This window comes from Mus caroli, chromosome 2, assembly GCF_900094665.2.
Source record: "Mus caroli chromosome 2, CAROLI_EIJ_v1.1, whole genome shotgun sequence".
NCBI lineage: Eukaryota > Metazoa > Chordata > Mammalia > Rodentia > Muridae > Mus > Mus caroli.
In genome coordinates, this window is record NC_034571.1 from 57330362 (window position 1) to 57350435 (window position 20074).

The window sequence follows — 20074 nt, forward strand, 5'->3', positions numbered from 1 at the left end:
TCTTTCTTTCTTTCTTTCTTTCTTTCTTTCTTTCTTTCTTTCTTTCTTTCTTTCTTTCTTTCTTTCTTTCTTTCTTTCTTTCTTTCTTTCTTAGAGCTTTCTAACTAGGTCTTTGTTAAACAAGAAACCAAACCAACCAACCAACCAACCAACCAACCAACCAACCAACCAACCAACTAACCAACCAACCAGGATTCTACTTGAAAGAGATGCACAGAAAAAGGGAATTGTTTCCAAACTGTAAGATGCTTTCTAGCACTCAGGGCAGTTCCGTGAGGTGGACACTGAAGCTACAGCTTTCTCCATTTTATGAGTCTGACATGGCTGCAGTTGTTTGCTATATAGGTTATGGGCAGTTTTGGGGAGTCTTGTCACAGCAGCCCAAACGAAGGAAAGTTGTTGGTATCTTTAAAGAGGGGTAGGGGCAGTGCAAGGAAGAGGAAGGCAGAGAAGGAGAAGAGCAGAAAGGTGCAAGCATGTCCACTGTTAAAACTCATGAAGTATGAGGAGTGGAAGGAATTCTGTTGTGTTTTTCCTTGAGTGAAGAATCCTCTAAGTACTTTATGGTTTTATTTTTCCATCTCTGGGGAATTTTATTGAGGGCCCTTGGCTGCAAACCCACAGAATAAAATAGGCTGCTCCAATTATACTGTGGCCTCTTTTTCTTATATTTGGAGGAGAACTAAACTAGGTTTTAATAGGGAAAAATAGATTTTTTAAAAGCAGAAGGAACATTTGGGTTTCGAAAATCATTTTGGTAAGTGAAATTGTCTACATGATTTCAAATTTCACTTATGAAAATAATTTGTTTTAATTAGTAGGACAGCAAGAACTGTTCCTGGATGGCAAGGTTTCCCTTCCTCTTTAATTTCATTTTCAAATGAGAGCAGAGTGAACCTAAGACTTCCGTTGTTCATGATTTTACAGGAAAAGGAGCATTTACTAAAATAATAACATTTGGTATGCCCTCTGGTCTCCATGTTTCCAAGAAGAGAATACATGATAGGACATTGTGATTGCTAGTACATATTAAGATCTCCTCAAACATCTGTGTTCAAAACCTTACACATTATTAATATATACCAACCCAGGGATTAGGTTACAGCACTGGGTTCAAATATACACATATATATATTTTTCTGTTTTGAGATTGGATGCAAATATTGTCTAGAAATTGGTAATAGCAAAATCATACTGCATCCATGGCACAGCACGAGGTTCAACTTTAAATCCCCAGGCATCCTGGAAAAGCAATTCCTATTGTAGAAATGAAGAGGGCTAGAAAAGAACCCACATTGACTTTTTCTGCTCTCTCATGAGTGGGGATCCTTGGTGGAGTGGGAGGCTGCTGTAAGAAATGTGCCCACAGAGCAGATTGGCCAAGAGAATTCTAGAATGGTGTCCTCTGCACTTAGATGCCTTGCCATTTTGTTGAAATGAAGGATGCCTTTAAAATCATTCCTGGAAGGGCACAGAATTTTAAAACAGGGGTATGGACGCTCTTATTTAAGCTATCATACACTTTGGGACATTTTACCTACCAACAATAACAATAACTAGCTAACACTTTTTCTGGCTGAGGACTGGTATCCACACCATGTGTCTTGTCCATCCAGCCCCCAGCCCCTACCCCCTGCTATGCATTTTTTTCTCTTTGGTCTCTTTTGTCTTCTTTTGTTTCTTTTGTCCTCTTTTGTCTCCCACTTGTTCTCTGAACTGTGGAAATGTGATCTGGCCTCAGGACATTTGCAAAAGCAATGACTTTCCACCTGGATAACTCTTCCCCATGAAAGCAGCTGGCCTCACACCTCACGTCTGTTCTTCAGGTCTTAACTCACTTCCAGACAGCCTCTCTAGCTTTCTAGTTTCGAACCATTCACTTACACCTAGCTCTTAGCTTCCCTTCTATCTTGTTTTATTTTGCATTTTTGAATATCCCTTCCCATCTCTCAACATTTTGTATTGTACTTATTTATCTTTCTCTCCCACTATTCTCCAACTTCGCAAGTAGAGAGTTTTGTTTGTTTTGCATATGGATCTATTCCCAACACTGAAAATATGGCCTGGTATGCAGGAGGGATAAAAATACATATTTACTGAATACATAATTCCACTGTTATCTCCCGTAATTCCCACAGTGACCAGGGAAAGAAATTGTTGATGAATTTTTATAAAGGAAAAGCTGAAGCTCACACAGTAGCTGCAGAATCAATAAAAACCTGAGGTAGGGCTCAAACCCAGAAGGGCTGCCTTAGCAACCCATGACATTTCCTGTTTCCCCACACCAGGGCAACTTCTTTTGGCAGAAATATAGTTTAACATGGTCCCTCATTAGAAGTGTATTCTTTCTACATTTACATTGTTCTCACATAGCAATTCAAATCGCTTATAATTAGTCACTGCAAGAGAAAGGAACTAAGATTAAATAATGAACTGCTGCTTATTCAACACCACCTGGCTAGGTCTTCACTAACAAAGCGAAGGCTGCAAGTGTAGTTTCTTTTTCTAATAGTTTACACAAACCTCTCCCTGTTCCTGAACAGTAAGAATAATTGCTTTAATTTTTCATTGCATTCAAGATTTTAACACATGTTATAGGCTTTCTTGAGCAGTGTTGAGCATTAAAACCTCTTCCTGGCCTTCTGTCCCACATACCAATAGCCTTTCTCTTGAGTAAAATCCTAAAATGTATCGAAGTATTGGCAAATGGCCCAAAGGCAAACCCATACCCATTAGAAAACATTAGAATGAACAGGCATATTTTAAACACCATGATGGAGACATAACATATTTTGCAACTGATTAAAATGAGGGCTATAAATCTTTGGTTATCTCACCCACATAATAAAAAGTGGTGCCAAAAATGCTCCTTCCTTCTTTAAAAAAAAAAATCTGTATCTGGAAAGAAAATGTAGGATTTGAAGCTTACTGAAAAACCAATTTTAAACAGTATTTGTGGGGTTAGACATGACCTACTTAATAGGCTACAGAAATGCTTAATACTACACAGGAAAAGATAACTTCTTTTCTGATATGAAATATTAGCATCTGCGAACCTGTTATAATCAAATCTTAAAGTCTTCCTTCCTCCTTCATATCTCCAGTTTCCAACAGACTCTTACTTACTAGTCTTTAAGGGAACTGTAAGACTATGGGCTCTTCCAAATGCCTCTTTCTCTGGCTAATTGCAAGCCTTTGCAATTTGTCCCTAGTGTTAATGTTGTATCCTTGCTTTCTATTCTCAGACCACCTTCTATCCCATGACATTATCTTTCTAAGACACCAATACAGTGGGTGGGATTATTAACATCAACAGGTCTTCTCATAGATAAAGCCATGAAAACTACTGTTAATACATATTTGTGGAAAAGGAAGTAATAAATAATTGTGGAATACTTTTTATGCTAAACAAATTTTTTTAAAAAGTTTCTTTCTTAGTCTTCCATGGGGCCAAACACTATTCTAAATAAATATCTGTTTCCCAAACTATTAGATTATAGACTATTTTCCTGACCAAAAAAAAAAAAACCCTTTTGATATGAGTGAGACAAATTATGGGAGAACATGAAGGTACACGATTAAATTCAGTTTAAGTAATATCAGAGATGCTTGACATGATTACATATTTGCTAAACATCTGAGAAAAAAAGCTATCAAAAAATTATACAATCCATTCTCTTGAAGAACCTCAATGCTTGTAGAAGAAGCAAAGAGGTACCTGTTCCTTTAAGAAGAAGAGTGAAGAGTTAAAGAGACACTGAGATTGTTGCATTGGGCTGGATCCTAAGGAATGAGTGTTTTTTCTGTTTTAGAGGGAGGACAAGGTGAGTGCTGGAGGCAGTGCATGGAAGTGTTGCTAGGAAGTTATAAGGCCACAGAAACAGCAAAGCACAATCATAGTTTGGCTACATATCAGATCTGGGAGAAACAGGATTGAAAAGGCAGCAGGAACAAGGTAGCCAAGGACCTGGGGCAGGATGTATATTTGCTATTTATTATACTATGATCACCATGGAACCTCAAAGTATAAAGAAGTAGAAAAATAACACATTAAAATTGTGTTTCATGGCAATCATGAAGCAGGCATGGGTCGGTGCTAGGTCCTTTGCATATATACATATATATATACACACACACACACACACACACACACACATATATATATATATATATATATATGTTATGCTTCTTAGCTTGGTGTTTTTGTGAGTCTCTTAACAGTGGGAGTGGGGGTGTCTCTGACTCTTTGCTTACTCTCTTCCTTCCACTCGATTGCCTGTCCAGCCTTGATATGAAGGCTTGTGTCTAGTCTTATTGTATCTTTGTATCTTGTTATGGAATGTTCTGTTGAATATATGTATGTATGTATGTATGTATGTATGTATGTATGAATATTCAATTGTGTATACACACACACACAATTGTCAAAGAATAAAAACCAAAAACCAAAACAAAAATGCTTTACAATGACAACATTTTAAACAACCCTAGAGTTGTTGAGGCCTGTCCACAGTCAGTTAAAAAGCAATTAAAATAACTTTATTAGAAACTACCCAACCTAAGACCATAGACCAAAAGCATCAGCATTATCTAGAATATGATCATAAGTGCCATTTCTGAGCCTTAGCAGACTCTCTGGTGGTAAGGATCTGGAAGCTGTGTTTTAATAAGCTTTTTGGGTGATAGATATATGCCTAACATTTGAGAAGTTATGCCTCGATGATTCATGAAGAAACTCAAACTAAACAATGCCATTGGGGATAGTAATAGTTATTCAACAGTTTGAAGTGGAAAAAAGAGAATTTATCAGAATTTTGGACTCGGAAAGAGGCCTAAAGGTAAGAAGCTTTTAAGCTTTCTAATTTGGATGACTCAGTAAATGATGTCTTCAGAGATGATGAAGATTTGTTTTATAGTAGACCATATTAAGGTTAGTTTGGAGAAAACTAAGAATGATGCCCATGTATCTTGTGTCCTGGAGAGATGACAGACAAGCAACTGAATTATAAGACTCAGAAGAAAAGGGGCTGCAAAAGGCCAGATTCTGAAATCATATCATGCTTGAAACCGCAGAGTTTGCTCCAATGGCCTACAGAGCATTGATGGGTGAAAACCATACTTGAGCCCTGTCTGGTCATACTAACATTTAAGGAACCCATAGATTCATGATCACAGAGGCACAGAATACAAAAAGCTACACACGCTTTCCTTTGTGTGGCCAAGTAGGTCCTTGTTAACTGATGACTTACTTCTCCAGACATCTCCAAACTTTATGAGTCTTTAGCCTTTCAAAGTTTTTCATACTCTTGACTGACTCACAAATGCTTCTTTGCTTTATCAAGATGAGAATAAATGTGGTCTTCACATTCTGGAATGCCCATTTACTAAACTGTTATTGACTATCAAAGATGCTGATTCATATCTGGTATCTCTATTAGCTCTCACAGACACAATTAACTACACTCCTCCCTGCTGTTATGCACAACAAGTATATCTCTCAATAAACATGTATTTTCTATATTCTTCCCTTATATGAAAGTCAAATCTAGTCAAAAGTCTAGACACAAGCCTTCATATCAAGGCTGGACAAGGCAATCGAGTGGAAGGAAGAGAGTAAGCAAAGAGGTCAGAGACACCCCCACTCCCACTGATCACTCTTTTTTCCATAAGAATCCTAGTGTGAGGGCTGGGGATGTGATTCTGTACATATAGTGCTTGCCTTGCATGCATAAAAACCAAGGTAGAACTCCACTATCATGTAAAATTGGGGAAAGTAGTTCGTGTTTGTCATCCCAGCACCTGGAAGGTAGATTTAGGAAGAACAGAAGTTCCAGGTCATTCTCAGATATTTAGGTAGTTGATAGGTAATCTGAGATGCATGAGACTGTGTCAGAAAAAATAAAATAAATTGGCTAACAGGTGACCTAGTTGAGATATAATGATGATTTAAAGGATGAAGGAATAGATGTCAGAGACCAGACATATGGGTTAATGGATTGTCCCAAACTGTAAGAACTGATATATAAAGGGGCATAGCATTATGGGCACCTTGTTTCCTCAAGCCACTTGGGGTCTACTCAGGTATGGCATGCATTGACAAGCCCCTCATTGCTTTCTTCTTTAAAAATTGCTCCTACAAGTCTGCTTCATGACCATGGCTATGTGAAAGAGTAGGCAGTGCAATAAAAATGAAATACTATTTCTTCTGGTGGTATTTACACAATCAGATATGGTAAGCTTCTTTTATTGAAGGATTCTGGGTTGATATAAATGCACTGCTGGGTGATGAGTGAGTTTTCAGGTCAGCCCATATAGAAGATTCTCTATCAAACTTATACCTAACCGTGTTCAGTAAGTGAAATGGAATGTTCTAGTTTATGGTTACTCAGAACCTACAGGAAAAATAAAGCATTGCTCTAAGCAAAATGTTAATGATTATACATGATTTCCTTAGAACGAGACTCTGTCAAAGATCTACTATAGACATTTCACCAAAACCAAAATACAAACAAAAAATGGATAGTAGGAAAGGTCTTATCTGAAATATTCCCCTATAAAAACATTTCACTTGCTTCTCTACCCATTTGAATCCCACCCTGCTTAGAAACTTAACATTGGATAGTTTTGAGAAGGAGCAACTGGATTGCAGTAACAACTTTCTCCAAATTCCTAACAGCCCTTCATCCGGTCACTGAGCTCAGAGCTGAGTTGGATCCTGAGGATTCTGTTCAATGCAGGGGTTTCACTCCCTCCATCCATCCTGTGCAGGCTGCTCTCACAGAAAACAGCCAAGACAAACACCCCAAGCCCAACTGGCTGCAAAGTGACTTGCAAATGTCCAAATCCAGACCAAAATGTGAAGCAGGGAGACTTCTTTGAAGGGTAATTATCATAATTCATAATGGGCAAATTTAAACTTTCCCAATACTTCCCTAGAGTGTCCAATGACTTCATTGCTCACAATTAATAAAGTCTGGCACTCATTTTTGTGTTTATTGTTAATAAATGTATCAGTCCTTACAAGTGGGGGTAGTGTCATCTCCATGACCAAGAGCTAAGGAGACAAACAATGCTTCCTTTCAGATTAGGACCAATGCACATTGGGTCTAAGGGATACTTTGATCTAACCCAAAGACAAAATTGCCTAACAGCTCTGTTAGGATTATACTGGTCTAGATAGATACTAAGCAATTTTTATACCAAAAGTTCCTATCATTTCAACCCTTAGCTCAGATTTTTATGAAAAAGAAATATAAAACTTAAGATAAATATTAAATCCAAAATCAGGGAGGCAATCAAACCTTTGAAGGGCATAGTTCAGTTCAATATGCTACAATTTAGTATTAAAAATTAAGTAAAAATGTGTCAATTATGGATTCATTTGATATACAATGAAGAAATTAAATCAGAAAAAAAGGAACAAACACTTAAAACCACCACTTCAAAGCTGGTATTATCCAAATTGACTGTTTCTATTGACAGATTAAATTATGTTGCAACACTGACATTTCATGAAAAACCTTCTAAGCGAACACTTTCGAAAATGAGGATTACCGAACCGAGTAACAGGCAGAGAATGTATAAAACAACTCACCCAGCCCCATATGGCTATTCTTTCTTCATCAATGAAACCCATTTCTATGAATTTTCTGAAGTGAAAGAAACAAATTTTTAGAATTTTAATTGTGTACACATGACATTTACTTCATTACACAAGCATATTTAATCCAAAGATTTAATAGAAACGCTCCATTTCTTTGTTTAAACACGTGCATAATAAGGCTGCATTTACAAATAACTAAAATAATATTGTTATGTCTTCTACAGAGGATAAAAGGATCATCTTAGACTCCACTCTTCATCCTTATTGATCCCAGGGTCCTCAGGTCCAGTGTTTGAATCTTGTGAGTTATCAAAGCCTGTAGCCAGATTGCCTTGTTAGAATACAATGACATTGCTACTAGTACCAAATTTCCAAATCCTTGGATCTTGGAAAGGAATTTTGCTTCACTGCTGATTCAATTTTTATTAAAGTTGTATCACTTTATTTGCATAATTGTTGATAACCATCATTTTGATATTAAGTCCTATTCATCAGAAAAACAAATCTATTCTTGCTGTTCAGAAACAGGAGCCCTCCAATTTACTATGGTATGGACAACAAAATATATCTACGTGTATCCTTTTAAAATGTTTAAATGATTTGCTCGGCTCCATCACATTTCCAAAACGTTTTCAAAATAATTTTTTCCCTTAGGAATAACAGACTAAAAAAAAAAAAAGAACCAACAACCTTTAAAAGTCCCGGGAAGCCTCCAAAACAATGTTTGCTGTTCATTTTTACCTTGATTCTCTTGTATTCTAGAGAAAATGAGACTTATTGGAAGAATGGGTTGAGAGCCCTAAGTAAACTTTGTAGAGATCAGAAGCAAGGGAAGAAAGAAGGGGTGACCGGGAGTGAGTGGGCCCTGGAGAGCGCCACAGCAGACAGATGGAAGGGAGGGACCCCGTGAGGTACAGTCTCCAAAACATATTGGTGAGGCCTCTGCTTTCTCTTTATGCCTTTCTCGTTCGTTCTCCGGAAGTAGAACACGCATGTCTGTTGTTTGTTGTTGTTGTTGTTTTTAATAGAATAATGGACTTTCTCCTTTTCTTTTGTTGTTCTGGGAATCGAACCCAGGTCCTTAGGTTTCCTATGCTAGTGCTCTACCTCTGAACCCTTTTTGCCAGTTCTCTAGAATTACTTAAATGGATTTTATAGCAACCATTTCTCTCATTGCATCGACTCAGCATGCACGTTTCTGACGCACTGAGGAGTTGGGCAAATGCCCGGGACAAACAGATGGGAAGAGGCCCCGTTAGTCACAGCTTACCCGACACGAATTCTGAAGGACACTGAGTGTACAGGGAAGAAATGGAGTAGCGAATGGAAAATTGCTACCTGTGTGGAAGCTGATCAAGGAAAAGCGAGCAGATGTGCAGGAGATGTGTGGCCGGCCCTTCAGCCATTCTCCCACACGTTTCAAAATCAAAATGGGAGTAGAGAAGGTTCGCTTTCTTGTTAAAAGATAGTCTCACTACTGGTGTTGGAAGACAGTTCTGAGCCATAAAATCGGTCATGATTTTATGATCTTCCAGAGGCTAACAATCATATTGCCTTGCATCTGTAGCACAAAGCAAATAACAGGTGATACCCAGGAACAGGAAATTCTTATCCGCTCCCTGGCTAGGTTTATTCTGAAAGGATGACATTTACAGGAAATGATAGTTTAGTGGTTAACATGGAAATGATACATTAACACTTAATGTGGCAGAACTAGGCTAAAGGTTAGCTAGATAATACAAGCTTTTGAGATCAACAAGGCTCCATAAATTTCATCCTCAAAATCTGAAAAGCTTCCTGGAAGGCGAGATATCAGAAACTATTGGTAATACGGATTAATCAACACAGTCGAAGTAACACACGAATAAGGTGTTTTTGTAATATTAGAGATTAAATTGAACTTTACATATTTTCCCCACTTAAAAAAAGTGACTCTGGGCTAAGGTCATCTTGGAACCTAGTGACTGATTAGGCTATTTGAGAAATTTTCTTTTGACACTATCTGTAAGTGTGATAATATATTTTTTTCTCTTTTAATTTTTCATCATTAACCCTTAAATCACATAAAATTAAGACTATGGGACTATATACAATGCCGAATATACTCCCAATAAATGGAGCTGACCCTATAATCTCTGAAATTTTGTGATTGTCTTAAATGTGGAATTTTCCAAGAAGCCTGAAGAAACCATGTTCCTTCCCCTCCAGCACTTGTGAACTCGCTACCATCTGTTCCTTACAGATATTCTCATGCACGGGCAGGCTATGAGGTGAGGTCTGCTCTTCCTCTGTTTTCTACTTTGCTTGCCTTTATTAGCTTGCCTTGACTGGTACTTACTGCTGTTTCAAATGCACATGCATGGTTTTCTGTTGACATGTAGAAAATTCGCCTATATAAAATTTTATAAGAGATTCAAGGAAAACGATTCCGTTTCTGGGTTGATTCGAGAGTGACAGCCGAGGGCTTACAAACCTGTTTCTTCAAGTTAGGTGTTCACTGTCTGATTCCTAAAAGGCTGCCTTGGGAGATAGGGGGTTGCATCACTCTCGGGCTCATCTCATTCTTTCCTATTTAGCCTTTGCTTTTGTGAAGAACTGGATCCCAAGGTCTCTTTTACATGTTCATGTACCAGAGATTTCAAACAAAGCTAGGGGCAGCCAAGGAGCTCTCTGCACTGCTGCATGTGTTGCCTGAATGGGTCTTGCAGCTGCTCTATGATCTATGCTTCATGAGGGACTTACTAAAAATCCCATCTAACAGTAATGCTTCCCCTTAGAGCACCACCTATCCATGTTTACCAGATTGTAAATGCATTGGAAGCAAGGATTGCACTGCTTTGTACAGAGTGTTATGGTGACACATATTAAAACCTGGCATGCATTAAGTGGCTGAGCACATGGTAGTGGTATGCTTGCCCTATATATAAAGCTCAGGAGAGCTTTCTTTCTCCAGATAACATTCTAGGAAAAGAGGTTCAGGGAAAGAAATGGCCACCAGTTCCTACCTCTGTTACATCTGCAATCAAGAACTAAAGACAATTTAGTATTATTACAAGGATTCAAGACTCTGTGTCCTATACACTGAATGCCAGAAATAACAATTTTCATTAAGGTCCTTACAGGGGCTTCAGATCTATACTTTTATTTCATCCATAAGAACAAATTAAGGATTCATTTCTTGTTGAGTACTATATCTGTGAAAGTAAATCAATGGTCTAAATACCATGACAGAGTTTGCTGTTAGTGAGCTGTGTGATTACGGTTGTTTTAAGCCAAAGCCAAAACAAACCACCATATAATTCTGTCAACCTTAGAAAGCACTTAAACTCAAGACACGATGTATAATTTTTTTTTTATTTTCATGCCTTTGCCAAATTTTTGGTTTATATTCCTTGGTGTTTTGCATAGTTCAAATATTAACAGACAAGGCCCAAGTTATGCCTCTAGCAAATTACCCAAAAAAATTAAAGCTGGAAGGCCAACAAATGTGTTCATAGTCTTTACAGGGTACATCAAAGTCTGGGAAAACTAAGCCGAGACTTTAGCTCAGTAGGTAAGGATTTAGCTCCTGGACTTGCCTTCTAACACTGCAAAAACAAAAACAAACAAGCAAAAGCAGAATACAAAATCCTCTGTTGCTCCAGTGGAGTTAATCTTGAACTGTTTCTTCATTGGACAAAATTCTTCCAAATAAATTAATAGTAATAATATCAAATCTGGATCAATGAAGATCATGTAGCTTCCAAAGGTGAGAGGTGAATTATAAATTTTGATGTTCTTTAACAAGGTAATCATTAACTTACTATCTCTTATTAAAATTGACTGCTCTAACTGAACACGTTTTGTCTGTGCATAAATGACTATTCACTAAAGGGAAGAAATATCGAATGGATAAGTCATGACTGCCTTTCTAAAATAAAATTAGTTACATAGGAATCTAAATTTTTCTACTTTGACTAGAGTCAGAAATACAATAGATAGATAGATAGATAGATAGATAGATAGATAGATAGATAGATAGATAGATAGATAGATAGATAGACAGATAGATAGATAGAGTGCTGTCTGGACCTATTTCCTACCTGTTAAATTAAATTTGTTTTGTATATGTTCATCAATATTGCTAATATCAGTGACACTAAAGGGATAAGAGATATTCTACTGAGTTTTTTTAAATTGATCTTTGTTGTGAATCATTATTCAGTCTTTAGCTGTTGCATGTGCAAAATCATCTATATCTATGAGTGCAACCAGCCAGCTAGCCCGTAGCTTCCAGACTGGTAGACTCTTATTCACTAGCTTCACTTCCTCACTCCACAGTAAGAAGAGTTTAGGGCAATCCTGATTACTGTCCTTAGTACAGCAGTGTTTTATCATCAACACTGTTTTAGATTTAAAAAAAAAAGACAATGGGTCCATTAACTGTGGTTAGAAATATAGCTGGGAAAGAAGAAATTAGATCTGTCTTCCTTCTAAATGTTTTCAGAATATCACATCTATTATATGATAACAAGAGCTTTTTGACAAATGAGAATTGGCATCTACTCTCATGATAGCATAGTAAAAACGACAGCAAGATTATTCACAAATGAACTTCCAACACCTAGGATGTGCAGTGACTATGAAAATCTGAACCAATTCTAAAGAGGAGGACTGACAACAATTGAAGATATTCAGGTTTACTGATGATATCACTAAACTTATGTAATTTTTTTCTTTTTGTTTTTTCAATTGTGGGCCATGGTAATCAATAAAAAGTACGGTTGGAATGCCTTGGATCTACCAAGCAGTTTTCTTCACCTTTATTAGCCCATTCCCATGAACAGCTTTCCCCTTATTTGACCAAGAAGATTCCTTTAAGAATAATAATACATTTGTACCAAGTCAGTAAGCTAGACTGAAAAAGAATGAAGTCATTAGGAATTGTAAACTTGACGGAAACTATGGCTCAGAGGCAGGACACACCCATCGTGTTCAGGGGCCCCTGTAGGGCCTACAGTAGTGATGCTGCACTTGTCGTGTGTGGACAGTTTGTTGAAAATTGCTCACCTGACAGCTGTGAGCTGGTCCTCAACTTCATATACACCCAGTTTTCGATACACGGCATGCAGGAATTTGTCACCTTGGAAAGCAGTGCCCCGACCATCTACCAAGGCAATGACTATCCCCTCCTTACTTGCGAGATAAGTTATCCAATTAACAGCAAATACAGACTTAACACTCTGGCTGCAAGGACCACCATACCTAAAGGAAAAGAAAAAAATAATTTCTGAATTTTTAAAATAAAATCTAGTTTCCCACCGGAGTCTAGCACAAATTTCAACAGTTCCCAGGCCCATTATGAGATAAAAATTTCAATATCAATAGCATTAGAGCTGGCTCTAAATCAAGAGGTGACCAGGCTTTTCCCAGAGGTTTGCTACAAGGAAGTTGTTTTGGGACACAGCCTCTCCTATTCCCCAAAACGGATACATCTAGGGTTGGCATTTCAAGGAATATGTGTGGGTTTTTCGTCATTTCTGCCACCTGCCACTTGCTAAAAGCAGACATAAGATATACTAAAAAAAATGCATGGTGTTTTAAGCAAATTGTGTGTAGGTCAGCACTGATTTTGGGTGTGATTCCACTAAATGTATTCCATTCCTTTATTTCATTTCTAACTCAATTACATAAGATGTTAAGATGATTTACACTATTTTTTTTTCTTTTGGCTGCAATCTCTCTATCTCAAAGGTATTCTGACACATTCGGCAATTTGCCATCCCAAGGAAACTCAACCCAGCCAATGTAGGCGAGTCCATCTCAAATCTCCAAACTTCCTCGATCTATTTTAAGTAGCCATATTTTATTTACCCTGATTAGTTAGGGGAATATATAAAAACAGCATCAATAGGAACTGTTACCAAGGAGAATGGTTCATTCTATTTCATAAACGTGTGTTTCATCCAACATATTTTCAGTAAATAGCTTTTACACTACACAAAAGATTACGTACACTTGAACTAGCAAAGGGTACTTCTTTGATCTGTCAAACCGAGGAGGCAGAATCATCTTGTACCAGAAAGCTTTGAAAACAGAAAGAGGGAGAATAATTATTTCATCCCATGCATGTTATTTTCTTGTAAACAATGTACAGCATAAAAGCAAGCCAGTAAATCATTGAGGATTAAGAACGTACTTTCAATTGACTTTATGACCTATTTCAGGTCTAATTTGCAAATGACTGTAAACCCTCAAAATACCTATTTGCTCTACAAGCGTCTATTTTAAAATTAAAACATGATAAAGTCTTCTTTTAAAAATGTCAGTGTAGAGAGGGAGATATGGAAAAGTAGATGGTCAACTGTATTTATAATCATATTAAAATGTTTAACAAAAAATAAATGTTAGGGAAAGGCTATTTTAAATGAGAGCTTATATGGCTTGGACTATAAAATTTACTCAGTGATTTTATTTTAAGCAAGCAAAGTGTTCACCTTCACATCAATAAGTGAGAAAGTTTTAGAATTTCTTACTCATTCCTCCGTCTTTGAGCTTCTTAATCTCCACTTTAGGCAGCTGGATATTTCTCAGAGCATTTTCCAGTTCTTTGTTTTCTTCTAATACTTGTATTTCTTTTAAAAAAAAAAGGATATGATGTAATGTTCATCTTCAACTTATACTCTTCACATAAATAACTTCTTTCATGAAATTCCTTTGGCTTGGATGGGTGACCCTGATGTGACTAAGGGTCTGCCACAGTCACAGTCATGATGCAGTGGAGATGCCAACGTGCGAGGACATCATATCCAACCAGGGTCCTCAAAGCCCCTAACAATTCCAGCATTTTAAGCAAAACTATCAGAGCAACCATGCTCATTTGACCATCTTGTACCCTATCTGACTGCAGTCTTTCATTTTGAAGCCACAAGGCTGACTAGGTGACATTTCTTTAAACGTTGAGTGAAAGGGGGAAATACAGTCTCCGGATGATTGACCCATCTCAGTGAAAGGGTGACATACTGCGAACCTAATGTATTCAGCATGAGGAGTTAAATCTCCTTTCTGAGATTTTTATATTTATATCTTGACCTTTTCCTGTTATATTTGATTAATATAGAAATGTATCTTTTTCGAAAACAAACTGCCACGTACATGGTTCTTTCAAAGTCTTTCTCTCAAAGCTGTTGTCTATCTTAGTCAAAGAGCAACACACAGTATTGTGTCTTGTGCCTGAAAAACAATCTAAATGCTGCTGCTGTTTACAGTAAGAATTAGTGGCTCCTGCCCAGAATTTCAGCCCTTGGAGACTGAGAAGGGAGGATCTCAGTGAGTCCAAGGCCAGCTTGGTTTACACAGTGAATTCAAGATTAGTGCAGTTGAAAGCCTAAGACCCTCCCTCCCTCAGAACAAAACAAAAGCTACACTTCGTCCTTGAGCTCAGCTATATTTCACACTTTAATGTTTCAAACTGAATAAATCAGTTGATCCTCTGAGTGTTATAGATTGGCAATACATGTAAATGGGTTTATATTAAGAAATCTCTTTAAAATAAGTTTTAATTTGATACTAGCATCTTCATGAAAAAAATTAGTCTTTCATACAATATGTAGAGTTACAAATTTTTTTTTCTGTGAAACAGAGAAGTAGATGACTTGTGAGATATGGTAATTGCTACAAAATGAATCCTGAAGATTTTGTTTACATTCATTTTTGAAAAGCGGTCACTGAAGACAGTGAACTGGAGACCCTGTTTGCCAAACCACATCCCGTAGAGCTCTCTGTTTTCATATGCTCATGGCACTTTGCTCCAAAATGTGTTATATTTCATCTTAGCACACGTAGAAATGCTTTGGATAAGATTTATATAAAAGACATAATAAGTTTCACATTAGTTTTGGGTAACCCATCAGAAAAGAAATACTTGTGACATACTACACGTTAGAACTCATAAAAATTAAATGTACACATTTAAGTGAATCCAGCTACTGCCTTCCCTCATGTGGAGTCTGTCTGCTGAGTTCCCCCAGAAGTCAACCCTGTATGAGGCCAGAGTGGAGAGAGAGCAGGTAATGGGCTCATGATTGCTATTCCTGTTATCTGACCACACAGACTGGAAATAGAAGGTGTTATCATATTGTATGATTTTTAACTTCATTGCCATTCTCTTGCTAATTAATGAACCTTCAAATTTATGACTTAATGAAGTACCAGGTTTGGTTGAAAACCTAATCAATGCCTCTGTAGTTGGAGCCACGTTCTTCTAAATAGTGAGCAAAAAGTTGTCCTGCTTCTTAAAGCACAAATTGAACTTCACAGGAGTATGGTAACAGTGAGAGGTGGCGACTGAACTTTTCTATGGAGCATTATGAGCCCTCACTTTGTAAGGGGTGGTTATAGTCCACCACATTTTTTCCTTTGCTCATCTTCCTATGCTCACTGCTCTCTCACCGAGGGTCTAGTATAAGGTATGGAGTCCATATTCCATATGTTTGTACATACTTTATTATGATAAAACTCAGTTGAACTTTAAAAGTGATAGATCTTATATTCTGTTTTTTGTAAAAGTCATATTAAGGAAATGCATTTCTATTAATTAAACTTTGTAAAGAATCTGTGGAGAAACCGATAAGTAAGGTCATTCGGTTACTTATTTTAATGAGAACCTGCACTGCCCAAAGCAACTAAACTTCAAATGGGACCTCAATATTAAGTGCCAACTCTCTGGGTTTCCATAGTATCCAGTATAATCTGCTGTTTTCAAACAACTTTCTTCTTTGAATGGAAATGAAAGCCACTGTTTTCTTTAGGTTTTCAAACTTTCATGAACCCACCACAACCTCTTCATCCTTTCTCCTCACAGGAGATTAATCTCTTCATGTATTTCTGAACCCGACCGCCCCCCACCTGTCAAGGACTTTTCTTATTCTATCTCTTGGGGCTTGTACAGTATAGGATACATATGTAGTCAAGACTAGGCTCCAATTTCTGATGCCGTTTCTCTACCTCTCAGCATTGGAATTGCAGACGTGTGCCATGTTCTGCACCTAGCATTCTTCAATCTCCTTTAGCCTCGTAATTTCTTCAGTCAACACACAACAAGTATTTATCATCTTACAAAACACTAACTGTTCCCAGCTAGCAGCCAGCCTTTCTTCTCTCTTCACAGACATATGCACTAGAAGCACTGGTGGCTTTGTCGAAACAAACTCCCACTAATTTCTTAGGCAGGTCCTACCTTGCTTTAGCCTTGTTTCCTCTACCCCTGTTTTCTAGACTCTGCTCTAAATGGCAGTTGGCTCACTTTTTACTAATTTACCATCTCAGCACTTTCAAGGCCATTGACACCAAGATGTCCATAAGCTCAGAGCTTCTTCATGATCATCTTCAGTACAATTGCTACTCTGACACTCAGATCACCAAATCAGCTCACTGTAGGCCAACCAGTTCCACCTGAATATCCTATTGGTATGCTAAACAAATTTTACCATCTCCCCCAAGTTCTGTTCTCTACAGTGAGTACTTTGTGAGTAAAAGCAGCTATTTCAATCCGCCAACCAACACTGCTATTCAAACAGCATCAATTTCTTTTGTATTCAAGTATCTCAGGTTTGATGAGGAGCATTAAGATACATTTCTTACCTGAAATAACCCAGATATGGGCTTTCCCTGTATGTCTTTATGTTTCCTATATTTCCTTTCTCTTAGCACTGCATTTCATTTTCTCATTGTTGCCTGCTCATACATTTGCATCACCCACTAATCTCTAAATTCTTTGAGGGTAGGAATAAATGTCCAATCTGGTCTCCATCATTTTAGAGAAATAGTACCACAGTGGATGGCCTAATTTAGTAAATGCTCAAAAAATATTTGCTGAATGAATATTGCTGGCACCAAATGAAAAGGATAGTGGGTTTAAAAAAAAAACTTAAAAAAATGTAATGCACAGAATTTGATATAAAATAGCAGTTAGATCTTAATCAAAAGTATAGATTACCGAGCACAGTTTAAAATCTACCTGACTGGAGGCTCTAAGAATCTATATTTGTGATAAGCATATGGTATGGTTTGAATATGAATATTGTTTCTCATTAGGCTCCTGTGTTTGGATACTTGCTTTCCCGTTACTGGCACTGTTTTGGAAGGTTCTAGAATCTTTAAGAGGTAGAGGCTTTCTAGAAGTAAGTTAAAGTCTGAGAGGCCGGTCTACCTTGCCCCTTTCCTGTATTCTTTCTGCTCTCTGCAGGCATAATGTGACCAGATAGCTTAAAACCCTGCAACCACGCCTTCTGATCACAGCGACCTGGATGCCCTCAAGTTGCCTTCTTCTCAGAGATTTGATTGACAGAATGAGAAAAATAACAAATACATCGCAGATGAATACTGATTCATTAGACAAGTTGGTGGCTCTGTTCTCTAAAAGAATTTGAGTCATTTCTTAAATTAGAAAACATAAAAATATATGTGATGTATATGGAGAGTGGTATAATAAAACTTCAAAAGCATTAAAAAGATTAGTATCTGCCTGGAATGTAACGAGAACATCAAGAAAAAAAAGCTAGGATATAGAAATTCATGTTATGGGGGAAAGGAAGTTGAGTTATATTTTAGAGTGGTGATAAAGAGAACTTTAAATATCTATGGAGATTTCTATTAAAACAAAAATTCAGGACTTGAATGTAGTATTGCTTTGAAATGTTCTCTCAATGTTGAATGTGTCTTATAAACACATCTAACCTATTTTTCATCAATATTAGAATCCAGATTAAAAATAACTTCAAAATGAAATGAAATCTACTGTCCTACTTCAGACTCCCTGTCCTATCCGGAGCAGCTGGCCTTTTCTTCATGACTTCATTTTCACCTATTCTTGATCCATTAAACTGACACAAAAGTAATCCCCAAGTAGTGTCCTGACTTGTCAGCCAAGTGTCCAGGGACAGCTGCAGGTCTGAGTGCTGAAGGCAGGAGCATCCCCTTGCCCCACATCCCCCCTGTTCTCCAGCAACTCCAATCTGGTTGTGTTGTTTAACGACCAATCAGAGGATAATGCAGAACCAGCAGGAAGAACACCAGAAAATTAAATACAGATAACTTTGTGGAAAGCAAAAATGGCCATCTTTGACCTGTGAATCGTTTTAAGCACCATCGCAAATTCAAGGTATAGGAGAGCTATGATGACAGCAGTCAAAAATGGAACGTATCCCCAAATTCCAGGACTTTCACACATGGCAACAATGTGATATAGCTGTTAACACAAAGCAAAACAAACAAAAGAGCTGGCGTGATAATCACCCTCTGCTCTGAACCAAATTGGAGAAGTAAGAAGTGATGTCTAGAAATTTTTGCCAGTGTGGGGTGATAAAAGGAAAAAAAAAAAACAAAAAAAACCTCCTCCTGGAAAAGCAGGAATTCTTTTTTGAGGAGAAAGAAGTTACACGAATATGCTTTCCTTCTAATTCTAATCTTCTGTGGTGTTAGAAAGCCAGGGAAGAAGAAAGAATTGATCTCTGTGGTGTGGTTTCTATTATGTCACGGCCCCACTACCAAGAAGTCCTTGACTTCATGTGACCAGGTTTAAAGCAAACAATATTTCAATCTGTGGAATAATGAACTTTATGATGATAACATGGCATCACAATTCACCTCGCCTGGGTTGGCTAACTATCCTGCCCTCTGAAGGGGCTGACACTAGAGAACTCAGGATACCTTTAGATGCAAGACAATACCTTGGTCTGTGCGGCCATCATGGAGGGTGGAAATGGGGAGGCCAGGGCCTGTGTGCAGAACAGAAACAAAATTGTGATTACTGTCAGAAACAACAGGTCACTGTCAGCCAGGACTGCTTGTAGTATTACGACGAGCGCCAAGACGAGTACATCTTTTAACTCTTTGCTGCCTTTATGAACATTTCTTTTTAACCCTAGAGAAGCAGACATTTTAAGTTTCATTTAAACCACACCCATCAGGTCAAAGCCCAATCAAAGAACAGAACTATGAGAAGCCTTACCAGCGCTGTAGCTTTTCCAGAGTGAGCCTTAATAGTTAAAAACCTAATTAGTTACACAGAAAGGCCTCAGAAGCTGCAAGTGGCCTTCCGGGAAGCTGTCACACCGCACTGGAAAAGTTCCAGCTGTATATTTATTTCTAAGTGACTTTCATCAGTACCTAGATTTCGTCTCATTTGTTGAATGTTCAGTTTGCTTTGGTGGATAAAAGCTAACATCTTTTATCCTTGTGACTATGACACGCACAAATAAATTTTTTTACATTGCTTCCTTTTCTAATATGCTATTTTAGGTCATATTTTTGGGGGTTAGTAAGTTAAGGCAGGAGGAAGAGGCTATTGAAATGCGACACCAGTGCATACACTAGCAAGATTTTGCTGAAAGGACCCAGATATAGCTGTCTCTTGTGAGACTATGCCGGGGCCTACCAAACACAGAAGTGAATGCTCACAGACAGCTAGTGGATGGATCACAGGGCTCCCAA

The 20074-nt window shown here is 37.7% G+C and overlaps 1 protein-coding gene across 1 annotated transcript in view; it reads right to left on the bottom strand.

Moving 5' to 3' along the window:
- Fap (fibroblast activation protein alpha) overlaps positions 1-20074 on the bottom strand; it is a 73664-nt gene that overhangs the window by 4301 nt on the left and 49289 nt on the right. The window contains 5 exon segments of the mRNA XM_029484882.1: positions 7555-7649; positions 12653-12847; positions 13599-13668; positions 14119-14217; positions 19312-19359. Coding sequence (XP_029340742.1) covers positions 7555-7649; positions 12653-12847; positions 13599-13668; positions 14119-14217; positions 19312-19359 — 507 coding nt within the window.